Source organism: Drosophila takahashii, chromosome X, assembly GCF_030179915.1.
Source record: "Drosophila takahashii strain IR98-3 E-12201 chromosome X, DtakHiC1v2, whole genome shotgun sequence".
NCBI lineage: Eukaryota > Metazoa > Arthropoda > Insecta > Diptera > Drosophilidae > Drosophila > Drosophila takahashii.
Window position 1 is genome coordinate 18,454,607 of NC_091683.1, and position 24,765 is coordinate 18,479,371.

A 24,765-nucleotide genomic window follows, 5' to 3' on the forward strand; every position below is an offset into this window, starting at 1 on the left:
ATTTTTTACGTTTTACTGAGGGGCTAAAAAATTTAATAATAGTAATACAAATAATAATAAAATATAATAATACTCTTGTTCTATTTAAAATGGCTAATTATGAAAAGTAGTGCTTGTTATCGTATTATTTCCAAATAGAACGATACTAGTCTTAATGTAGATATTTGGGTACTTGGCAACATAATATTGCTACACAATGCAAAAACGTTGAAATGCAAAACGGAATTAAGAAGGAATTAATTAAAGAATACGGATTTTGCTTCGAAACTAGAAGTGGGCTATCGCCAACGGAGTATCGATAGTTCGAGCGCCCTCCAGAGTGTGTACACACTACAAAACCCATTTTGACGCGATTTCGATTTCTCATAAGAAAAAAAAAACACACATTTAACTCGAGCTGTGTGGTGTGCGTGCGAACGAACCAAATATATACACACATGAGCTGAGGACAGTGAAATCGAAATTGGTGTTTATATAGCACATCGATGGCTGATAATGCCGCCGAAAGCCCCAAACCGTTTGGCCATCGTTAGTGCGAGTGCGAAACCGAAAAGTAAAACGAGTACGATTACCAGAAAGTATCGTTGTCGTCGTCCTGCTGCCCCGCCCCCTCTGCCGCCGCCACCGCCGCCCCCTCTGCGCCGTACGCACGCATCGATTTGGGCTAAACGTTAGATACCTCCTAACGCAGTTTGTTAGGGTGGAAAGAAAGGCAAAGGCCAGGGAAAAAATAATACAGCAATGCGTGCCATCCGCGGACCCCGTCCTGGTCAGTAATCCACAGAGATCGAGAGAAGTCCACCAATCCAAATCCCCGGAAAAGTGCAATACCATACAGAAACAGAGAAAACGGAAAGCAGAAAACCGAAAACCGAAAACCAGGAGAGACAAAAAGTCAGTGGAAAAGTGGAGTGGCAATAATGCTATAGGCCAAAACAGTAACCGATAACAGAGAAGATAAATCTTCTGTTCGAGGAGTTGTCGAAAATGTTTATTGTATAATTTCCAATTGAGCAGGTGTGCGTGCGTGTGTGTCGCGGGTGTCGCGTGTGTGTGTGTGCGTGTGAGTAGTTTTTGTTTTTCGCTGCTTCTTCTTGCGGTTTATTTGTCAACAAAAAGAAGCAGTAAGGAATTTGTTGTTCGCCCTCGCCTTCGCATTCGCACTGCTTGCAGGAGCGACGAAGCAGTGAACCACTTGAGCAACGAAGAAAACGGACGACTCGGTGGCCTCCACATGAAGACCATGTCGCGCTTCGGCCTGCGCCGCGGCTTCAAGTTCTCGGAGGAGCAGGTCAACCCAGCACCCAATCCCCGCAAGAAGCGGTTGGCCAGGCAGGAGGATCTGCAGGAGGAGCAGGAGCAGCTGGAGGATCAGCGGGAGCAGGAACAGGCGCCACTCTCGCTGATCTGCAGCCTGCCGCTGGAGCGGCTGCCCCGCCTGGTGGAGAAGCTGCATCAGCTGACGGAGGAGCGGGAGAGGGAAGAGGCCACCGGAGGAGGATCAGGATCGAAGGTCCTGTGTCTGTACTGTGATAGGAAGTTCGCCTCCGCAAAGCTGCAGGCCAAGCATGTGGACAAGTTCCACACGGAGCGGCAGGAGCGTCGCTGCAGCGGCCGTTCCACCAGTTCCAGTTCCTCCTTTTCCGCCGGTGGAAGCGGAGCAAGTGGCTTCCCCAACTGCCAGTGGTGCTCCATGCAGCAGCAGGGGAATCGCCGCCACCAGGCCACGCCCCCCCATCAGATCTGCCTGCCGGAGAAGCATCTGGAGCAGCTGTTCCGCCATCTCAGCGTGGAGCATGCGGACAAGTACTTTGGCTGCCAGCCGTGCCGCCTGCGATTCCAGGATGCGGATCAGCTGGTGGGTCACCAGAGGAAGCAGCATCCGCTGGAGGATTCCAAGCCCGGGCTGATGGGCGCCGATGAGCCGGTGCTCTTTCGCTTGGGTCTCACCCAGAATCGTTTGCCCAGCCATCGGAATCGCAGTGGCCAAATGCAGCGGAAGGAGGAGGAGCCGCCGCCCAAATCCAGGAGCAGCAGCCGGGCGGCGGCACAAAGGTTGAATCAGCAGCAGAATCAGCAGCAGCAGCAGCTGCAGACCACGTCGTCATCCTCGCAGCAGGTGGCTCCAAACCAGGAGGCGGCCCATCCGGAGGCAGTCTTCCGGCTGCCCGCCTGCGCCGCCTCCTCCTCCGCTGGAAACTCCTCCTCCGCCATCTCCCTCTTCGACGACAAGTTCTACCAGGATGTGGTCCTCAATGTGCGCCACAATCTGCAGAATCACCTGGACGGCCGGCTGCTGGACACATCCTCCTCCTCCGCCTCCGCTAACCAGAAAACCGAACTCATCATGCTGCACGGACCCAGCCAGCTGGCGGGAACCTATCCCACGCTCCTCACCGCCGAGCAGTTCGGAGGAGGAGCCGCCGGGGAACTCCTGCCACTGGCCAAGTTCCGCAGGAGACCGCACACCAAGCACAGCTGGAAGTGGAAGTGGGACTATGTGAAGAAGTTCACGCTGATCAACGAGGGCGGTCGGCTGGTGAAGAAGCCGAAGCAGCCGAATAGCCAGGGACTGCGCGATCTCAGCAAGCTGGACATGTGGACGCAGCTGACGATGCGCCAGAAGCACGATCTCTCGCTCTCGCCGGCGAAGGAGGAGGAGGAGCAGGAGCAGCGCCGCTTGCTGGAGCAGCTCAATCTGATCCTGGATCACCGCCTGCTGCCGCACATCATCCTGGAGCAGAGCGAGCAGGCGGTGATCAAGTGCGAGGTGGAGGAGGAGCATGATGAGCGGGATGGCCGAGATTCTGGCGAGGATCTCCTACCGCAAACCTTTGCCGACGAGAGTTTCCTCTCCCTGCTGCAGCTGCAGTCTAAAACCAAGAGCCATCTGGAGAGGATTCCGGAGCAGGAGAGTCTAAGGAAAGCTGTCGTGCTCAGCGGCGAGTGGGCGCGGCCACGCCTCTATCTGTGCATCTGCTGCGGCGCCAAGTTCGATCAGCGCAAGTCGCTGGAGGAGCACAAGACCTTCCGCCATTCGCACATCTATGCCACGCATTATGAGGTCGTTGGACGTGAATTGCTGGCGGGGAATCTCCTCCGTCATCTCTTCATCCCCAAGAGAGCTTTGTCGCGCTTTGCCGCCGCGAGCAACTGCATCCGCTGGCCGCAAATAGCAGCAGGAGCTGCTCCCAAGCAGGAACAGGAGCAGCGTCTTCAGCCGGAGGAGGAGACCAGGTCCTCGGCCTCCTCGCGTTCCTCCTACGAGGTGTCCACACCCACTCCGCTCTCGGGATCCTCGTCGTCCTCCTGCTCGCCCAGCTCCTCGTCCAATGCAGCCACCACCACGACCACATCCTCCTCCTCCGCCTCGTCCTCCTCCTCCTCCGCTCCCTCCAGCTGCACCAAGTGCGGCCGCAAGTGCAGCGGCCTGATGGATCTCTATCGCCACATGCTCGACTGCTCCGGCGACTATGTGTGGTCGCTGGCCAAGAAGCGCAAGTATCGCTACTACTGCGGCACCAAGAAGCGGCGCGCCTTCTCCAAGAAGCCACTCAAGCTGCAGCAGCTCCAGCTCTCCGCCCGCAAGAAGGAGAAAATGGAAGTGGAGGGGGAGGCGGAGGAGGAGGCAGAAGGCGAGGAGAGCGGCTGCAGTTCGTCAAAATTGAAGAACTCACCGCGCCAAAGGCCCAGCGATGGTGAGATTAATCTCATTCCTCCAAATATAATAGCTAATCATCTTCCTTTTCCAGCTGAATCCATTCGCAAGATGCTGGAGAACCTGCCCGCCAAGCGCATCTGCAAGAAGATCTTTCCCGTGGACAACAAGGCCAAAAGGAAGGCCAAATCCATGGCGAAATCCAAGTCAAAATCCAAGCAGCAGAGGAGCAGCACGAAGAGAATCTACAATCAGCATTTGCTGCGCAACACGCGCTCCCGTTCGCGTTCCTCGGTGGTGGCCACCGGCTCCTCCGCCGCCGCCGCTGTTGCAGCCGCCCAGCAGCAGCGGAGTCGCCGCAAGCAGAAGCAGCAGCAAAAGCAACAGCAGAAGCTTAAATCTCCACCAGAAACGCAAAAGGAAGCAGCGGAAACGAAGGAACTGGAAGATAAATCGGTTGAAAAACCGCCCGCAAGCATAGTCACTGCCAAGTCGCGTTCTCCCGCCGAGGAGAAGCCATCCCTTCCCGAGGCAGTTGCTCCAATTGCTGCCGCCTCCTCCGTAGCTTCCTCCGTTCAGGAAATGGAGCCCGCATCGCCCACTTCCTCCAGCAAGCAGCTTATGCCCACACCGCCCACAACTCCGGCGCCACCGGCTACCAAATCCCCGCCAGCAACTGCAGCTGCATCTGCATCTGCTCCAGCTACTCCAGTTCCAGCCACTCGACTGGCCACGCCCAATTCCACGGTGAAGCGGAGCAAGAGGATCAGCGACTGCATAGCCATGCTTACTGGGAAACTGGAGGAGAAGCTGAAAACGGAGCAGGTGCCGCCGCTTTTGGATAAGGAGAAGGAGAAGGAAAAGGAGAAGGATAAGGAGCAGGTTAAAGAGAAGGAGCAAGAGAAGGAACAGGAGAAGCCAGTGGAAAAGGAGTCACCTGCTCCTCCGCCCGCTGAAAAGGATCGCCTGCAGCCAAAGACGCCCAAACGCAAGGCGGTTTCGCGGCGAATCATCAAAGTGGATGCCACAACGGAGCACCAGGTGGTGGTGGAGGAGTCGGCTAGTAACCCAGTGGAGCTGCCCAAAGTGGTAGCTATTCCAGCTCCAGCTGTAGTTGCAGTTCCTCCGCCTGCAGCTGCTGTTCCTTCTGTTCCGGTGCCTCCTCCTGTTTTTAGCAGCCTCCCAGTGGCTGCTCCTCTTCCTCCTGCTCCTCCTGCTGCTGCTCCTTTGGAACCACCTGCTCTGCCCTTTGCTCCTCCACCCAGGCGCACGCCCACCAAGGCGGCGGCCAAGCAGATGGCTGCCCCGCCACCGAAACCCGCCTCTTTGGCCGCCTTGAAGCAGTATCCTCCAGTGGAAGCCATGGCACCAGTACCATTACCATTACCACTACCAGTTGCAGTTCCACTACCTGTTCCCGTTCCAGTGCCTGTGAACATGCTCTCCAAGCTGCCGCTGTATATGCCGCAGCTCCAGGGGAATCCTAATTCGAATCCCAATCCCCCAGCTGCCAGCAGCATGTTCATGATGGATCATCAGCCTTTGAACCTCACTAGTCAGCGGGGAGTGCTCCAAAAACCCTTGATTACCGGCACAACGGGGGATCCTGGCATCCTGGGACTCCAGCAGCAGCATCATAGGTCAAGTGGAATGCCCGCGAGGCGGCAGACAATCTGCGGATTCGAGGCAAGGAACTTGATTGGCTTAGACGTGGAAATGGAGCCACTGGATCTGTCCAAGAAGTCGAGCAGAAAGCAGGAGGCACCGCCGCCGTTGAGGATGCAGCAGGAGCAGCTCCCGATGCCTCTAATGCCGCTGCCCTTGGTGACGGCACCTCCACCAGCACCACTTCAACCGCAGCCAGGAGTTCCTGCTCCACTGGCCTCTCACTATTACTCCAATCTGGATCTGCTCAAGATACCGCAGGTGCGCAATCCTGGCAATGTGCCCTCCACCGGTGGACCGCCAACTGTTGCGATTTCCGCCTCTGTAACCGTTCATCCGCATCCCCAGCATCCCCCTCTTAATCCCGTCAAGAGTTCGGGCGGCAAGAAGCGCTCCACGGAGGGTGGTGGTGGCTCCAAAAAGGAGCACAGCAAGGCGCAGACGAAGATGTGTCCACGGATGGACGAGGTGGTCAACAATCACATAGACGATGCCATCAACTCGGTCATAATGGCCGTCCAGGCGAGTTTGCCGGCTGACGAAGAGGAGGAGGAGCTGGCCAAGAAGGAGAAGGAGATATCACCAGCTATTCCTGCGGTGGTTGTTCCACCTGCTCCCGCCAAGAACTTGACGCCCAAGAAGCGTTCCATGCGCTCGCGAACCATCGACTGTCGCTCGGCTTTGCTGGCCTCCATGGAGGAGCCTCTTCCGGTGGCTCCTCTGCAGCTGCCGGTGAATGGGGACTCCAAGGAAGAGATGCCGCCAGTTGAGGTTCTAGTAACTGCTCCTCCTGCAGCTCCAGCTCCTCTGGTGACCCAACTAACCGCCCTAGTCAAAAGTCCGGAAGAAAGTCATCCTGTGAGCAGCGCACCTGAACCGGTGGCCTCTCCACCGCCGCCAGTGGAGGAGCAGCAGTCGCCAGACTCCCCAGATCCTGTAGAGACACCTCTTCCTACTCCTGTTCCGGTATCCGTGATTTCAGTGGCTCCTGCTTTGCCGCTCCCGCCTCGAATAGCCACTCCTCCTCCAACGACAATAACCGAGACGAACTGCAGCTCTTTGATGGAGGAGCACAGCAGCAACCTGAACAACAACACCTCCTCGGGATTCCACAGCCTCGCTCAGTCAGAGCAGCCTACTCCAATAGTGACCAGCACCCCGGCAGTTAAGGAAACTCCACCGCCAAGCGCTCCAAAGGAGGAGGAGGAGCTGCTGCCCGCCAAGCAGAAGAAGCAGCGTCGGAGGAGGAAGAACGAACTGGCCGCCATTGTGGCGGATCAACTGCTCGAGAGCTTCAAGATCGACAATGCCCGCCGGGATAACCTGAAGAAGCTGGAGAATCTGGCGTACGAGAAGAGCGAGGATCTGCTGCTCACCGGAATGCTGCTCATGTCCAGCACCAAGCGGAATGCGGCACTGGGAACTTCCTCTGCTGCCTCGGCGGCCAAGCTGAAGAAGGAGGAGGAGTTGCCGGCCAATCCTCCCGTGCGCGGCAGGCCAAAGCGTCGCCAGAGTTGCTACTATCGCAGGGGAAAGGCAACCGGCGGAGGAGGAGGATCAGGAGGAGTAGCTCCTAGCAAAACCACCAATGAGAACATCAGTCTGCTCAAATCCTCACTGGAGTCCTTCTCCATTGGCATCGAGAAGCAGCTGCTGGCCAAGGAGGCCAGGGAGGCCAAGGAATCGAAGGATTCACCAGCCGGCAATCTTGTCCAGCCGCCAGTTAGCTCCATTCTGCGTCCCAGCATCCTGAGCAGTGCGGTGACCAGGGAGCAGCTTCCCCCGGCGGCCACTTTCAGTCGCGATCCACGGCTAAACAAGAACATCCACAAGGAGCAGGGTCAGGAGCAGCAGAGCAAGGAGGTGCAGCCACCTCCCAAGGAGCAACCGCCACCGGAGGAGGAGGACAACTACCTCACCGAGATCGCCAAGAATGTGAACGAGAAGATCATGTCGGCCAAGACGAACGAGGACTTTGAGTTTGCCCACGACGAGTTCGATGGCGAGGGAGATCCCGACCAGGATCAGGATCAGGACAAGTACTATCGCCCGCCCACCTCGATGAGCGTGCGCAGTGCCCCCAATCTGAATGATGAGCACTCGAATTTCGGCTCCATGTGCGATGATAACACGAACACCGAGGTAATGGACATGGATTTGGACGATGAGATGAGCGTGTACACCAGTTACTCGCAGGATTTGGGACGCGGTGGACGGGGGAGGAGGCGTAGGCGAAGGAGGAGCGTGCTGCTCACGCGACGACCCAAAAAGCGGACGCAGCGCAGCGAACTGGATGCGGAGAAGTACGGCTGCAAGCTGTGCGGCAAGAGCTTCTTCACGGCCACCTCGCTGAGCAAACACAACATGACTTTGGCCCACGTGTCCAAGGTGTCCGCCCAGGAGTACCTGCAGTCGCAGACGGCGCCTTCGAGTCCGCAGTCGGTGGGGGATAAAGAGGAAATGGAGGAAGCGAAGGAGGAGCAGCAAATGCAGAAGGAGGAGCAGCAGCAGCAGCAGCCGGCGGAAGTAGCAGCTCCCCAGCAGATGAGGGCTTCTGTGCTGATGGTTCCTCCCTCACAAATGGAAAGGGAGCGGGAGCTGCAGTTGCTTCAGGAGCAGGAGAGGCTGCAGAGGGAGCAGGATCATCGGGATAACCAAGAGCAACAGCAGGAGCAGCAGCAGCATCATGTGATCACCGAGGCCAGTTTGCGGCTGCATGACAACCAGCACAGTCCCACGGCTCCCAGCGCCTCCCGGTTGAACCTGAATCCCGATGAGCGCCTCTTCTACGAGTGCTGCAACATCCTCAAGAGCACCGAGACGCCGCGGGGAGTTCACCCAGGCGGAGGAGGAGTAGGAGGAGGAGCCACCACCACCTCGGTGATTGTGACAGCTGGCAGGAAGCAACCGCCTCCGCCGCCAGCTTCGCCCTCGCCATCGAGGTCGTCTTCCCTGCCGCCACCGGCGTCGCCTTCGCCATCGCTGCCACCTCCAGGATCTCCTTCGCTTTCCCTGCCGCCGCCTGCATCACCATCGCCCTCGCCATCGCCGCCACCGCCGCCGCCTCCTGCTCCTCAGCCCGCACCGCCAACCGTTTGCCACCAGCCGGTCATCCAGCAGCTGTTCCGCAATCCGCCCGCAGTCACGCCCACCACCACGCCCACGTAAGTTGGTCAAATTTCAGGGTTCGGAATTTAACACACATGTTAGAAACAGGGAAAATTGTATTTTACAGTGTGAGCAAAGTTATTGACATGTGTGTCAAATACAAAAAGTGTTTTTTACACAACGTGTTATTAACACGCCGTGTTTTTTACACAATGTGTTTTTGACTTCAAAAGTGTGAAAGTAAAAAAAAAAATGTAATTGTTAGTATAACTGTTAACATTTTATAGAATTCTATACTTTTTTTCAAATGTATAACAAAGAAAAGACTTGTTGATTCATAAAATCCATTATATCAATGCACAAATCTAACCGTATTTGGTCGGTGCTTATTGCTTACTGATTTTGTTGGTACTTACTTTAAAACGGCCTATCTTTTCGCTTAACAACATATTATTTTTTTAAAGTAGGAAATTTTTTACCCCTCAATATTTTTTTAATTCAATAGATATTTGGAAAAAATTATCCATAACCAAAAACATATAAACTTTTTATAAAATAGACACACATTAGACACATTATATTAGTAACGGTAGGCTGAATCAATTTATTTACATATATTTTGAGCTGTCACTCAAATGTCAAAAACTCATTGTGTTAAAAGCACGCTGTGTAAAAAACACGTCGTGTAAATAACACAAATGACATATGTAACATACGTAGGCTAAAATTTTTAACACACATGTCAATAACTTTTGACATTTAACATGTTAATAACAAAAGTTATTTACACTGGGTGTTATTTTCCGAACCCTGTTAAATCCCTTAGCTAATCCTTTATACTAATCCCTAAAAACCCCTCTTTTCTTTAGCAACCACAACCGACTCTCGCCCAGCTACTCGGCTGTGTCCCAATTCTCGGCCACCACCACCTCCAGATTCAAAACGAAGGCCGCGATGAAGGGCTACGAGAATGTGAACCTGCAGCTGGACATGCTGGAGCTGGCCAAGTCGGGCAGGGGCGTCTGCAAGCTGACCGAATTGGCGGACATTGCTTTGGGTAGCGAGAAGCCGGGCGGGGAATTTATGCCGCATCATTTGCCGGCGGCTTCAGCGGTTCCAGCTGCTCCATCTGCACGACCTGCCATCCAACAGACGGTGATGGTCACGGCCACTCCTCCAGTGGAGCAGCAGCAGCAGAGCTCTACGTCCTCCAAGACCATCATGCATGCTTCGATCATCAAGGCGGCGGTTAGTTCGGCGACGCTTCCTCCGGTTTCCGGGAGGATTATCATACCTGATAGGCCTTTCAAGAACATTGGGCTGGAGGAGAAGGCACCGATCACCTTCCAGAAGCCCAAGACGTGCGTGAATCTGCTGCAGGAGCAGGACAACAACAGCGTCTCGACGGCCAGCTACTCGGATCGCGATGATTACGATTTCGGAACGCTGAGTTGTGATGGCGATGTGGATGCGGAAGCGGAAACGGAAGTTAGAGGCGTTGCTGCTGCAGGTCGAGTGGTTCTGCCCCAAGGAGCAGGAACAGGAAACGGAGGAGGAGGAGCAGCTGTAGCCCCGGCCATTTCCACCTCCAGCTCCTCATCCTCCTCCTCCTCCTCGGCGGAGAACAGCAGGAGCGGCAGCCGGAGCAGCAGCAGCAGTTCCAGCCGAGCGACGGCCAAAACCTTCGAGAACAAGTCCCTGATCATGGGACGGATCTTCAAGCATGCCAGCAGCGCCAAGGCGGCGAACGCAACGGCGGCCATGCTGCCGGGTCCCAGTGTGGTGCCCGCGATGGCCAAGATCAAGGCGCTGCCCAAGAACCAGGCGAATCTCGACCAGATATTCGATGAGTTGCGCGGCGGCGGTGGAGCAGCCAAGGCAGCGGAAATCGAAGCTCCCGCGGCTGTAATCCAGGAAAACTGGGAGCATCATCACCATCACCAGGTGGAGCCCATGGCGGCGCCAGCAGCTCCGGCAGCTCCGGCGGCCATGCCAGCACCCAGTGCTTTGCCACCAGGCAGAAAACCCAAGAATTCCACAGCAAATCCAATTAAGAAAGCAACCAAAACTGCACCAGTTAAGGCGAAGACAAAGGCAAAGGTGACTCCCTCTGGAGCTTCCTCCTCCTCGTCCAACCGCAAGCCACGCAAGGATCTCAGCAAGCTGCAGTCCGAGCTGGGCATGAGTCACGAGGAGATCGAGCAGCTGATCGACGAGGGGCAGCGCAAGTCCAAGCGCCGCTGCGCCACCAATCGGCCCAAGAAACTGGTGGAGACATGGAGCTCCGACGAGTACGAGGAATTCTTGTCCACCAAGGACATCATAGCCCTGATCGAGCAGAAGGAGCAGCAGGAGCAGCGGCGCAAGAGGAAGACCAGTGAGGCAGCAGAGCCGGTGGTTCCGCCAGTCAACAGCAAGAAGGCAGTGACTCCCCAGGCGGCTGCTCCTCCAAAGCGAAAGAATCGCGCGGGCGACAAGAAGGAGCAGGAACCAGTGGAGCAACCAAAACCGCGGGCCAGACAACGCAACCAGCCAGCAGCTCCTCCTGTTCCTCCAGTTCCTGCTCCTCCAGCTAAAAGCAAATCCAAGGCAGCAGTGAAGAGCAGAAATTTAGCAACTAAGGCCACCAACAATCGCAAAAAGCGTGGCAAAGAAGTTGCCCAGGAGGAGGAGGAGGAGGAGGAGCAGGCGGATGTGGAGCCACCGACCAGGACACGCAGTTCCAGGCAGCAGTTGCCCAAGGGAAAAGCTGAAGAGGAGCGGGAATTAGCTCCACCACCGCCTCTGCCGATTCAACCCGCTGCTCCTCAGGAGCCGCAAAAGGAGCGGATAAAGGCGCCGCATCCCAGGAGCAGCTCAGCCGCCACCACCAGCAGCACCACCACCACCGCCACCACCACGAATACCAACAACAACAACAACAGCAGCAGCAGCAACAAGAATCTAAAGACCAAAAGGAGATCCCAGAATAGCCGACAATCGCCGGCGAGGAGAAAGCGACCGGCGAGCGAGAAGCAGCTGTACTACTGGAGCAGCTCCAGCGACGATGAGTTCGGTCGCCTGGACGACGAGGAAGAGGCAGCCGACGGAGGATCTCGACCAGGAGCCGGCGAGCAAAGAAGGGAGGGAGACCACCGAATGGAAATGGAGCCGGCGGAGGAGGAGGAGGCCTCCCCGTCGCCCGGCAAGCACTTCGAGGAGAACGAACCGTACCAGAAGCACGGCTGGATCGTTGGCGACTCGCACAAGAAGCTAGTGAAGCTACTGGCCATCGCCAAGGGCAGCAAAAAGGTGGACAACTGCGGCGTCAAGCGGCGCACGCCCAAGCGCAAGTGCTAGGGAGGATTAGGAGAAGGAGCAGGACAAGTCATAGCCATAGGCGCAGTCGGCGCGGGCAGCCGACGACCCATCGCCGCCATCGATCACATACATACATACGTACTGCCATTGTGTCATCGTTAAGCGTTAAGGTTCCGGCGCGCCAGGAGGGGATTAGTGGAGTCACCAGGAGCCACTGGAGCCACCTAAGGCCTCCTCCTGGCCCCCCGGTTACCATTAACCGTATGCGGAGTATATGCAACATATTTTTCTTTCTTTTAAACATCTAAGCGTTACATTATTTAGGTTTTTTTTTATTAAATGTATTTATAATTAATAAACAAAACAAAAACAGAAAAGCGAAAAGGCAACAAATATAAATTTGAGCACAACAATTAAGTAAGAAGTCTTTTGTTCGACTAAAATCGACTATCAAATACCCTTTATTTAGCTAAAGAAAGTGCGACTGCTTGCACTGCTTGCATTTTGAGCACCATTATTTGCTCATAACTTTTTAGTGAATAATCCGATTTGAAAAATTTCTTCTACATTTCGAAAGGTATAAGTAAACACAACAAAATTGCTTTTGAACTTTTCCGAAATCTTCAAGGATGTGGACAACATACACCTTTAAAAATCGTTTAAGGCTGAAACAAACTTTCACTGCGTAGGAACCCCAAGAATCAGCATAGGTAATCCCAACTTTCTAGCTTTTACAGTTTCTAATATATCAGCGTTCCATAAGAACATTATAACTTTTTAATGAATAGTCTGATTTGAAAAATTTCTTCTACATTTTGAAAGGTATAAGTAAACACAATAAAATTGCTTTTGAACTTTTCCGAAATCTTCAAGGATGTGGCCGACATACACCTTTAAAAATCGTTTAAGGCTGAACCAAACTTTCACTGCGTAGGAACCCCAAGAATCAGCATAGGTAATCCCAACTTTCAAGCTCTTATAGTTTCCGAGATCTCAGCGTTCCATAAGAAAAGTAATTCCCTGGTTTTCCTCAATTTAACTTCTGTTTTATTTTATATATTTTACAACTAACGGTATCTTTACATATATAACATGTAAAAAAAAATAGAGTTAAGGAATAGTTAAAAAAACGTAGAACACAATGGAAGCGGACGACGAGTGGTGGCGCGAACGCAGGCGTCTCGGCGAGCGCACATCCAGCGTTTTGTGTGTAGTGTTGATGTCTTTCTGCTTTTGCCAAAGGATAAATGCGAAGCAAAACGAGGTTCCATCGAGGATTAGAATGTGTATGGGGGCGTTAAGAGTCAAAAGAGGCATGAATCTAACTGGATGCACCGATGTAAGAGATATTGGTGGGTCTCGCCGCAACTGCTGATCTAATCTGCGTTCGCTGGCCTCTCCGCTCCGTCGTCATCGCTCCTCATCGTGACTTAAACAGTACGCAGGCTTCTCCGTCTTACATCATGCCACCCATGCCGCCCATGCCTCCCATGCCGCCCATTCCACCCATGCCGGGCATGCCAGGAGCGCCATCCTCCTTGGGGATCTCGGTGACCACGGCCTCGGCGGTGGTCAGCAGGGAGGCCACGCCGGAGGCGTCCGTGATGGCGGTGCGCACCACCTTGGTGGGATCGATGATGCCCTTCTCGATCAGGTTGCCGTACTCGCCCTTCAGCGCATCGTAGCCGTAGTCGCCGGCCTGGGTCTCCACCTTGGCCACCACCATGGCGCCATCGACGCCGGCGTTCTTGGCAATGGTCATGCAGGGCATGCGCAGGGCGCGACGCACGATCTCCACGCCGAGGTTCTGTGGAGGGAAATCGAAATGGATTCAATTAATGGGGGCACCAAAAAATCGACCAACTTTGCGTTTTTTTCTATAAAAACCGGTTGCATGGATTTAATTCAAATCCTTTGTCTATTATTGTCTATATATCGGCTAATATATCGGTAGCAAAGCGATTGCTGGAACACTTAAAAAAAAGGCATTTGCGGTGTTCACTGTACCTCCGCTAAAAATGATCGAATTCCATTTTGTTTTCACATTTCGCTTAGGAATTAAAAATTAAAGTAGCCCCCTGGGAAGCCCTTTTTTTAATTTTTTATTTTTGATAATTTTTTTCGATGTTCCAAAGTCAAAAATGCGTTTTAATTTTAGCATAACTTCTAAAGTTCTTGTCCGATTGAATTGAAACTTTTTTGTATATCTTAATACAAGAAACAAATTAAAAAAAAAAATAATTTTGTTTTTGTGCAAGACCCTACCTCCCTTTAAAGCCGGAAATCGACACCAATAAATTCTAGACTTCAAAAAAAAATATTTATATGCCATTTTTAGAAATTTCAGTCAAAATTTCAGGAAAGGGATTTTTGGCAATTTATCTGGGTAATTTTCCGGCGTAACTTGGCTAAAAAATGACCTAACGATATAAAATTGATCAATTTGTTTAGCTGACAAACTAAGCTAACGATCTGCATCACTTCTGTGTAATTTACAAAAAAAATAAAACCTTAATATGTTAATCTACAAGAAACAAAAAATTTAAAAAAACGGAAAACAAGAGCCCTCTCCCTCACCTGATCCTCGTTGTTGGTCTTCACGGCATCCAGCTTCTCGATGCAGCGCAGCAGAGCGGTGCCGCCGCCGGGAACGATTCCCTCTTCGACGGCCGCCCGGGTGGCGTTGAGGGCATCATGCACGCGATCCTTCTTCTCGTTGACCTCCACCTCGCTGGAGCCGCCGACGCGGAGCAGGGCAACGCCCGAGGCCAAGCGGGCCAGGCGCTCCTGCAGCTTCTCCTTCTCGTACTCGGAGGTGGTGTCCTCGATCTGCTCCTTGATCTGGTTGGCGCGACGCAGCACATCCTCCTTCTTGCCCTTGCCCTTCAGCAGCAGCGTGTCGTCCTTGGTGATGACCACCTCGCCCACCTGACCCAGATCGCTGACCTTGACGTCCTCCAGCTTGACGAGATCGGCATCGTCGCCGAAGACAATGCCCCCGGAGGCGATGGCCATGTCGGTGAGGGTGCTCTTGCGGTTATCACCGAAACCAGGCGCCTTGACGGCGGCCACCTGCAGGCCAATCTTGAGGCGATTCACCACCAAGGTGCTCAAAGCCTCACCATCGATATCCTCGGCAATGATGACCAGCGGCTTGCGCTGGGCGTTGGCCAGCTCCAAAGCGGGAATGATGCTCTGCACCGAGGAGATCTTCTTCTCGGAGAGCAGCAGCAAAGCGTCCTGGAACTCCACCTTGGCGCCCTTCGACGAGTTGATGAAGTACGGCGAAATGTAGCCGCGATCGAACTTCATGCCCTCGATCACCTCCAGCTCATCGTTCAGGGTCTTGCCGTCCTTGACGGTAATGACGCCATCGCGTCCCACCTTCTTCATGGCCTCGCTGATCAGATTGCCGATGGCCTGGTCGCCGTTGGCCGAAATCGTGGCCACCTGGGCGATCTCCTCGGGCGTCTTCACGGGCCGCGACATCGTCTTCAGGTTGTCCTTGACCGTCTCCACGGCCAGCATGACGCCGCGTCGAATCTCGACGGGATTGGCGCCCTTGGAGATCTTCTCGAAGCCCTCCTTTGCGATGGCGCGTGCCAAAACAGTGGCTGTGGTGGTGCCATCACCGGCCTCCTCATTGGTATTATTGGCCACATCCTGGACCAACTTGGCACCGATATTCTGGAACTTGTCCTTCAGCTCAATGGACTTGGCCACCGTCACGCCGTCCTTGGTGATCTTGGGCGAGCCCCACGACTGCTCGATGATCACGTTGCGTCCCTTGGGGCCCATGGTCACCGCCACCGCATCGGCCAGCACATCGACGCCCTGGAGCATCAGGGCGCGCACCTCGGGACCGAATCGCACGTCCTTCGCATAGCCGCGCATGGCCAGCTGGCGGCTGATGGAGGTGCGAGCAAGCGAAACTGGCAAACGAAACATCTGCGGGGGAGAGAGGAGTAATTAGATCAGTGATTATATCAAAATTCAAAGCACGTGCTCTCGAAAAGATGGGGTCTTCTGCCCCCCAAGATGTTTACCCCGCAGCTTTTCGGCTGATAAGCGAGCGGTTCAGGCGGGTCAAAGTACAGAAATCGATCTGGGCCTTATTTTAATGTGGAATTTTTGGAAGAATCGAACACCAAGTGAGAGCAAACGAACTTGTACACCCGGATTATATGAATTTTCTGGCGGATATAGCTTGTCAGGTTGGAAAATGTACAATGACAGTAAATTCTATGGTAGTACTACAATTTTTTAGATGATGATGTAAAGACCCGGCATTTATGGAAATTATATAAATTAATAATTTCACTAATGGGTGTATTACGGGATTTTATAGATCTGTTATGAATCTATTTAGATTTTAAAGATCTGTTAAGAATCTATTTAGATTTTATAGATTATAACGATTTATAAGATTTCATAGATCTGTTAAGAATTTATTTAGATATTTCTGTACCAACAGCATAATCAAAAACATGTTTTTTTTAAAACACAATTTTGTATATTCAGCACGTGGATAGCTTGAATTGTATTAAAATATATAATAATAATTGATAATAAAATTATAAGATGATGTTATCATATCATTTTCTTTCGAAAAACAAACAACACTTTTTTGGAAATTACATAAGCCATTGATTAAAAATTATAAATAAGGCGTGTAAATATACTTAATCAATTTATAAACACCAGTTATTTTATTATTTATCGGCTATAATAATAGAACTCCCAAGATAGTTAAAAATGTTATGCCTTTATAAAACTGAGGACCAAAAAACAGTGGAATAAAATTAAACTGACATATTTTTGGAACTGCATACATATACATACATATGTAATGGGTAAAGACCCTAGTTTTTTCGATAATCTTATCGTTAGGTAATCGAGGTTCCACCGTACCGGCCAGGCCCCCCTTCCAGTGCCCTTCCCCCCGCCCCCTTGGAAGCAACAACAAAGGCATCTCAGCACCGAGCATTCCAGAAGAAACGATTTATGTAACCACTCGGGGGGAAAAATAGATACCCTCGAAATCGGAGGGCCTATTATTCAATAAGTACGAGATTTCCAAGGGGAGGGGAGGGGGGAAGCACATGCAATGCCACTGAGAAAGGTGAAATTGCTTTCCCTTACCGGCAAGCAGTGGAAAAACATGTGCGCTTTCCCAACTATCTTTTCCCTGGCTTTCCAGTGTGCGTGTGTGTGTGAGAGAGGGGCGATTAATGAAAGTACAAATTAATTAATATACTAAGATGCAGAATTCGTTTACTTTTCACTAATCTATTGGTAGAACTTTCTGGAAACACGATTTGCCGGCTAGCAGCCAGATTGTCCGCTCTTATATAATCGCCAATCAGACACACAAACACACGAACTTTGCAGGTGGAGAATCCACGATTTAGAAATCGCTAGAAATCAAATTGAACACTTACTGTGAATTAAACTGGTGCTGCGCAGTATTAACAAGACAGTTGAATAGTTCCGATTCTATTTGATGTGAAACAACAAGCTCACTTCACTTCAGTTTACTCGCCCGAAATTCGAAATGTGCGAACTTCCTAACCTTAATGTGGCTTAAATCAGTGTTGCCAGATGAAAATTTAGCTTTCTCCCTAAAAAATCTCAAACTATCGATATTTCCCCTAAATAAAAGGTGCGTTGCATCGGATAACTTAGCGAGGACACGCTCCGCACACTCGCATGTGTTTAAACAATTTATGGCATAATTCTGATATTTTAAAATTATTTTAAAATCTAGTGATCCTGATCAAGAATATCTATACTTTATAGGGTGAGATACAAATATGGATTGTCATACCTTTCTGAACTCGTTATTAAAATTTCAAACGATTGGCATTTAAACCTGGACGTTTTATTTTTTTTTGTCATTTTACGTAAAAGATTATGGTGCATCCCCTTATAAAAAAGTCAAATTTTTACCAAAAACGCAAATTGTATTTTTTCACAAAAAGTCCGTAACAGTGGAAATAATGATCCAAATATGGATTGTCATACCTTTCTGAACTCGTTATTAAATTTCCAAACGATTGGCATTTAAACCTCGACATTTTATTTTTTTCCCATTTTTTTTACAAAATCATGATGTACCCCCTTATAAAAAAATTGAAAAATGGCGAAAATTTTATTTTCCCCAAGATCACTTGGAAAGTGTCATGGATTTATTTATTATTTTGTTATCTGTTCAAAACAGTATGTATTTTGGGTGTAGGACCATTTTTGGCCAAGTTATAGCAAAAGAAAAACAGAAAAAAGTAAAATTTTTACCAAAACCCAATTAAATATTATGTATTGACAAACTGAATCCTATGACCAATTCCAGTGGTAATAGGTCCCACGGCGTCCATGTACTCCATCAATGCGTCCAAATCGAAGGGACCCATCCTGGGAAAGATCGAATTTTTTTCTTATTGAAGATCGAAATTAAATTTACTTTGTGTGCTATAGTTACTCGGGATGCTCTGCGTTTTCGTTGATTACGCCGAAACCATTCTTTCCATTTGCCAGGTACTCCATGACCACTACGCGGTACTTCTCTTCCGGAACGAGTGGCATATATTCGGGGACTTTGCATTTGGAGCATCGAACTCGGACACTGGAGACGCGCTGACCTGCGGGTAAGGTCAAATCGAAGACGACCCGTAGACCGGAAACCTGCAGGAATCGCGAGGATCGCGGCGATGCAGAACTGGCATTCATGGGCGCCACTCCGTGCTCCAAAAGCTCCACAATGTGCTTCCCCTCGAGAGTAAGGGCGACCAATCGATTCTGCCATGGGCACATGGCGAACAATTGCTTGTAGGTGATGTCTGTGAGGGAAAATAAATCAAAATAATACAATAATATTTAAATGAATATATGTTAATGAATCAGTTCCACAGATTGATCTAATTTTCTATCTATTTATTTTTTTTTTTTCTGTAAACTATAGTATTGACCATATTACCGAAAGTATTTTCTACCCCATACAGTCCCTATTTTATAGGGTCTTCACAATGAACTTAAGATATAGCTACACAGAGAGAAATATTCAAGAAGAATGACGTTTTCAAATTAAGTATTTGTAATCTCAATTTGAGGATGTACTGATTTTGTGGACAAATTTAAAAAATGTCTTAATTGTTCCCGTTTTTGAGAAAAAAATTTCCAAAAAGACTCAATTCCAAGGTATATTATTTAAAAAATTGGTACTTAGTAAAAAAACATCAATTTAAGTGTTAAGTAAATTAATAATTCTCTCTGTGTAGGTTTTAGAACGTAAATCAAACTCACTGCCAGCTGAAATGGGCACTCGGAAAGTTCCCTGCGATGTCACTGCAATGGTCACGTTACTCCAACTGTCATCGACGGACGATGAAGTGGCATCTTTGACGAACTGTTGGGGATCCATGGGTTAGGATGAGTCCTGAACGAGAACAGCCCACACCCAGACTTACCGCATAAAGTATGGCATCCGTGAAGAAGTTCCCCAGATTGCACTCCCCACGGCTGCACTCGCTCTGCTGGAGATAAACCCTACTTTGGCCCACGATCCGGTTGGCGATGGGTTCCATCTCGATTTGCCACGGCACCATGGCCTGCAGAACGATTTCATCTTTAAAGGAAACAATATGTGTATCTTTTTTAAAGTGTATTATTTTTATATTTTAATTTTTACTTTTATCATGTTATGTTTCCGGTTATTTGCTTCTTTGTTCTAAATTATGCGTTTTATAACCATTTATTTGGTTGATCAACGTCTGAATAAAATTTTATATTATACCTTTTCTCAAAAAAAAAAAAAATATTTACTACACATTACCAAAATTAATACACAAAAAAAAATTATTATCATGATTATTCTTATTATTAATATTGTTACCCCCAATGAAAAACAATTTTTTTTAGTTTCCCTGAAAAGTTTACTGGGACAAATGCAACCATTTGGCAGTACAATTTATGTTGCAGTGCAGGGATCAGTTGAGCACAGTGATGCGTCCATCGAGACCCTGGGTGATGGGATTTAGGTGTTCGCTGTACGAGATCAGGGCATCCAAGTCAGTGACGCCCCACCTGAAAGGGAAAAATAGCGATTTTAAAATAGAAAATATTTGGAAAAACCCTTTTAAAAGGTTGGTAAATACGTACTGAAGATCGGTGCCCTCGGCGAGCATGGTGTAGCCATCGCCGCCCGCCTGCAGGAAATTGGGCGAGGTGAGGCGATATAGTTTGTCGGACACCAGCGGCTCATATTTGGGCACCTCGCAGTCCGCACAGCGCACCGTCACGGATATAACTCGGGATCCGATGGGCTTGGTGTAGTCGTACTTCACCCGAATTCCCGAGAATTGCAGATTAATGTACGATCCGGTCACCCCGTTCTCCAAATCCACCTTGCTAACGGCCCACTCCATGGCCTCCACTATTTTGCTGCCCGGAAGATTGTAGGACACTAGGGTGTTCTCGAAGGGCGACATGCTGACTATATGGGCGTACGTAAGGTCTGCGGATTAAAAGGGATTTTATGAGAATAAAAGTGTTATTATTTGCGGGTTAAATTATATAGATACAACCAAAAAAAATTAATATGAAACGTAGATCGATTTTACATTATGTAATATCAATTTTATATGCTCGAAATGAGTATTTCATGTTAAAACAATATGCGTAGCCAGAAATTTACATGCGCATATCGATTTTACGGCGACATACTTTATACAGAAAAGATAGTGATGAAAATGGGGAATACAACTTATAACTGTTTATTATCCTTCAAGGTTGATTTCCCCCGTGCAAAAAATAAAAATAAATACTTACTGCCCCTATTGAGTGGCACGCGGAGTCCTCCGATATTCATGAGTCCGGCGGACACATTCGTCCAGGCCTTCTCTTCATATGGAGCCATTCCCACAAACTATGAATGGGGAATGCAATGTTATTTAAGGATTAAGCCTCCAGAGTTTTCACTTACAGAATGCACCATAGCGTCACAGAAGTAGTTGCCCAGGTTGCACTCTCCGGCGGCACAATCGTCCTTGGTGAGATCCACTTTGGTAGTGCCCACCACCACCTTGCCCATTTCGTCGACCACCGTTTTCCACGGCTGCATAGCCTCGAGAACCTCCTCATCTGGGGGGGATTTCAATCACAATATATACATGTAAGCTCCATTCTATTCACTATAAAGGACTTTCACATTTAACACTAAACAGCAAACACAAATATTCAAACTGGCAGTACAACATATACATATTTACACAGAAAAAAAATTCACTGGTATTTCACAGAAAAAAAAAACGAACACAAGAGTTAACGAAAGCTTAAGCAATACTATTCAAATATGATCACAAAACACATTATACCTAATTTTATTTATAATATACATAGATATACGCGAAAAAAGCCAGCAGAATAACTACTTGAGAATTATAACGCAGTTTAAGCAAAAAAGTGTCTTAACTGAGTATTGTTCTATTTTTGTTAAAATGTTATTATATTTATACTAAGCCGAGCTATCATTGGAAAACCCCAGCTAAAGAGTTATTAACTAAAGCACATTTGGAAATTCCGAAAGGAAAATTAAAATGAAACGTTAATCAACTATTCACGGGAAGATGTGATTCCTCCTAAGCTAATTTGATCAATTTGCTGCGATCTATTTGCACTGACCTTCGGGCACCGATTGGTCCATGTAGAGCGGGTCGCCCTCGAAGTCCAGGACGTCGCCGTTGTCATCGAAGTAGACGACCAGGTTGCCCACGTAGCGGGCGTAGGCGGAGGCCTGGACGATGAGGACGCGGTGGCCGGAGCTGTGGACCACCTCGGTGGGGTAAGGACCAGAGGCGCTGTGCGGACCTGGTGGATCACCAGTGTAGAGGAAGGTGTGCGAGTGGGAGCCCACGATGACGTCGATCCAGTCGCCGGCATTGGCGGCGATCTCCTTGTCCACATCGTAGCCGCAGTGCGAGATCACGATGATGATGTTGGCGCCCTGGGCCTTCAGCAGCTGCGCCTCCTCGCGGATGGTGTCGCTCTCGTTCCGGAAGATCACCTTGCCGGTATTGGCCAGATCCTGTAGGGGATTTACACAATTTGCAATGTCTGATACTGGAATGATACCTCTACTCACGTAGGTCGTCTCCAGGATAACGCCAATCAGCCCAATCTTCCGACCCGACCGCTCAATGATCATCGACTTGTTGTACTTGCCCTCCATGGTCGGCTCGTGGGCGCAGTCCATGTTGGCCACCAGCATAGTGGTGTTCACCGTCTCCAGGAAGGGCACAACGCCCTCGACTCCGTGATCGAACTCGTGGTTGCCCAGGGTCTGAAATTAGTAGTTTTATTTTATTATTCTGACTCAAAAGATTGTATCGTTTGATCTAGAAAATGCAACTATTGGTTTTGGAACATCCTTTCTAATTTTTACTAAACACAGTAATGTTTCAAATTATATACCTCGGAATCTAAGATATTTTACATATACATTTGTATATATACAGAAAAAACAATTCGATATGAAATTGGATCAATTCTACCTTATTTCATATCATTAAATGATTAAAAAATATCAACTTCATATTTTATCATATCATTTCAAATACCAAATTTAGTTATTTTTGAACAAATAATGCAAAATAAGATGAGCGTAATCTTTATTAATATCAAATTGATAAGAATTAATTGATTCTTAAAAAATGTAAAATTCACCAGCACATATCAATCTGATCTTTTGTCCGTTTTTTTTTGATTACGAGCCGATTTCTTAATGTCCCGTTAAAGTTTTAGTTTGTTATGAATTAATTGACTCTTGAAAAATGTTAAATTGACCAGCACATATCAATCTGATCTTTTGTCAGTTTTTTTGACTACGAGCCGTTTTCTCAATGTCCCGTTAGGATTTTAGTTTGTTATACGACAAATTTAATCAGAACATTGCCTTTAGTTAAGGGTTTTCATTCAGATATACATATATCCATATTATACAATATTTAACATAATACTGAGTCATTACATTTTTTAGAAAAATCAATTCAAAGTTAACCTAACATTGAGATATCGGCTCTTGAAAATCGGATGACTTGGTATACCCACCATTGCCTCGGCGGGCAGGAGGTTGAGGAGCTGCTGGGTGACGTTCCAGCGACCGATGTTGTACCACAGCGTCCCCTGGAAGCTGTCTCCGGCATTGATGTAGATGGGATTGAGCTCCGCCTGCTCCCGGAGGAGTCGCCTCACCGTGTAGACAGTGCGCGGATATCCGCCGATGCATTGCTCGCCCTCATCGCAAGTTCCTCCAGAGGTGTCCGTGGCCTCGAACCTGCCGGTGATCGAAATGGAAGCGGGGATTAGCTCAGGAGTGGGCTCGTGCTGGAGTGGAGTGGAGTGGAGTCCCCGTGTCGTATACATTTCGTTATCGGGATCGAGATCGGAATCAGTACGGGGGCCTGATAGGCCCATGGTTTACGGCCGTGTGTGTTGGCCATAAACATAAACCGACTCAATCTGATTAGTTCGGTTTTTCCGCCTTACATACCTGGCGTGCAGGTCGTTGATGTGGATAATGGACACGGGAAAGCCCTCCTTGTCGGCAGCCTCAGCCGAGAGAGGTGCCCCCAGGATGACCATCATCATGGCCAGAAATCCTAAAAGTCGACTGCAAGTGGTTGGCATTTTCGGGTTTCGTATCAACCGATCAACAAACAAAAAAAATAAATAAATATTCAAGTGTAGGTACACCCAGCCCGATGGCCGTCGATAAGGCAACTGAATGGCCGAATTCGCCAACAATCCGACGGCTGTGAAATCTGAATGGGTTTCGGGCCCAAAGACACTTGCTCCGATCGGATCTGGTCACCGGTACCCTCATTCCTTCTCTCTGATAAGCCCGGTGTATAATACGTACTTCATTCTCCACCTGCAGAGAGCCAAAAACTCACCCAAAGTGTTTGCACTTTTCAAGAAAAAAATATCACCTTGATCTTCTCTTATCAAAATGTATGATATGAAATTTAATATTAGGTAATATTGTATTGTTTATTCAATAAAAGGTTTATCCTAAAAAACATAATATAATTTTTTTCTAAGAAATAAATCTTCTCTTATCTAAATGTATGATATGAAATGTAATATTAGGTTATATTGTATTGTTTATTCTACAAAATGATTATCCTAAAAAACATTCTATGATTTTTTTCTAAGAAATAAATCTACTTTTATCAAAATGTATGATATGAAATGTAATATTAGGTTATATTGTAATGTTTATTCAATAAAATGATTATCCCAAAAAACATAAAATGATTTTTTTTCTAAGAAATAAACTTAAAATTCTTTTTACAGATTAAAAAGATATGAACGTATTTTAACACCAAGAAAAATAGATTTAAAATAGATTAACATACAAAAATTAAATGACAATTCTATTTTTCCCGTGCAATTCAGTTTGCCTGCAGTGGGTCACTCTTCCCATATTATCATTATCATTTTCATTTTTGCATTATAGGTTTTCCAGTTGTTGAAGATAAAGAATCGGAGTATACTAACTTAGTATGAAGCAAACAGAGCAGTTGTTAAATTATCTAAAATATTTCAATCAGGTTTAGGTAATACTAAGGTTCTCTCACATTTACTTAGGAATATGAGTATTCCTGAACCACTAATTAAAAAGTAGTAAACCACTTTTTCCTAGTTTTCTAGTCATAAATCTCTATAAATAGTTTACAATATAAAACTAAAAATTGTAAAATCTATAAAAGATCACTTTCCATCTACCCTATCAAGTGGCTTGGTTTCATAGGGTATCAAACACTTAATGATATGCACTCATTGATCGGCGATAAGCCGAATGATTGGGATACGGGTAAGCGGATACGGAGGGCGCTACTCCGGTAATATTCACTTACTGACACATGTTACACATGCTCCGCACTTGATGTATGAGTGGACTAAAACCTTCCTTTAACCGTGTGTTTATTGCGTTCTGGCACAAACAAAATATATGAGCGTGGGACCTGAACAGGTACAAC

At 48.4% G+C, this 24,765-nt stretch overlaps 4 protein-coding genes across 4 annotated transcripts; 1 reads left to right on the top strand and 3 right to left on the bottom strand.

Moving 5' to 3' along the window:
- The first annotated feature begins 349 nt into the window (after positions 1 to 349).
- Positions 350 to 12,155, top strand: LOC108060866 (microtubule-associated protein futsch). The gene is made up of 3 exons (XM_017146774.3): positions 350 to 3,698; positions 3,753 to 8,487; positions 9,301 to 12,155. Exons 1-3 carry the CDS (start codon positions 1,235 to 1,237, stop codon positions 11,768 to 11,770), a joined length of 9,669 nt encoding a protein of 3,222 aa, XP_017002263.2. The 5' UTR covers positions 350 to 1,234; the 3' UTR covers positions 11,771 to 12,155.
- A 600-nt stretch (positions 12,156 to 12,755) lies between these two features.
- Positions 12,756 to 17,332, bottom strand: Hsp60A (Heat shock protein 60A). The gene is made up of 3 exons (XM_017146775.3): positions 17,173 to 17,332; positions 14,309 to 15,679; positions 12,756 to 13,538 (listed from the first exon to the last, which is right to left on the bottom strand). Exons 2-3 carry the CDS (start codon positions 15,677 to 15,679, stop codon positions 13,188 to 13,190), a joined length of 1,722 nt encoding a protein of 573 aa, XP_017002264.1. The 5' UTR covers positions 17,173 to 17,332; the 3' UTR covers positions 12,756 to 13,187.
- A 710-nt stretch (positions 17,333 to 18,042) lies between these two features.
- LOC138913793 (apyrase-like) lies at positions 18,043 to 19,329 on the bottom strand. Its single transcript, XM_070218549.1, has 4 exons — positions 19,195 to 19,329; positions 19,031 to 19,133; positions 18,210 to 18,567; positions 18,043 to 18,142 (listed from the first exon to the last, which is right to left on the bottom strand). The coding sequence occupies exons 1-4, from the start codon at positions 19,309 to 19,311 to the stop codon at positions 18,043 to 18,045; spliced, it is 678 nt and encodes a 225-aa protein (XP_070074650.1). The 5' UTR covers positions 19,312 to 19,329.
- Positions 19,330 to 19,621: 292 nt separating this feature from the next.
- On the bottom strand, positions 19,622 to 23,518 carry LOC108060944 (apyrase). Its single transcript, XM_017146893.3, has 8 exons — positions 23,274 to 23,518; positions 22,832 to 23,057; positions 21,867 to 22,064; positions 21,407 to 21,809; positions 20,709 to 20,866; positions 20,555 to 20,651; positions 19,886 to 20,240; positions 19,622 to 19,810 (listed from the first exon to the last, which is right to left on the bottom strand). The coding sequence occupies exons 1-8, from the start codon at positions 23,408 to 23,410 to the stop codon at positions 19,714 to 19,716; spliced, it is 1,671 nt and encodes a 556-aa protein (XP_017002382.2). The 5' UTR covers positions 23,411 to 23,518; the 3' UTR covers positions 19,622 to 19,713.
- Between the last annotated feature and the right edge of the window lie 1,247 nt (positions 23,519 to 24,765).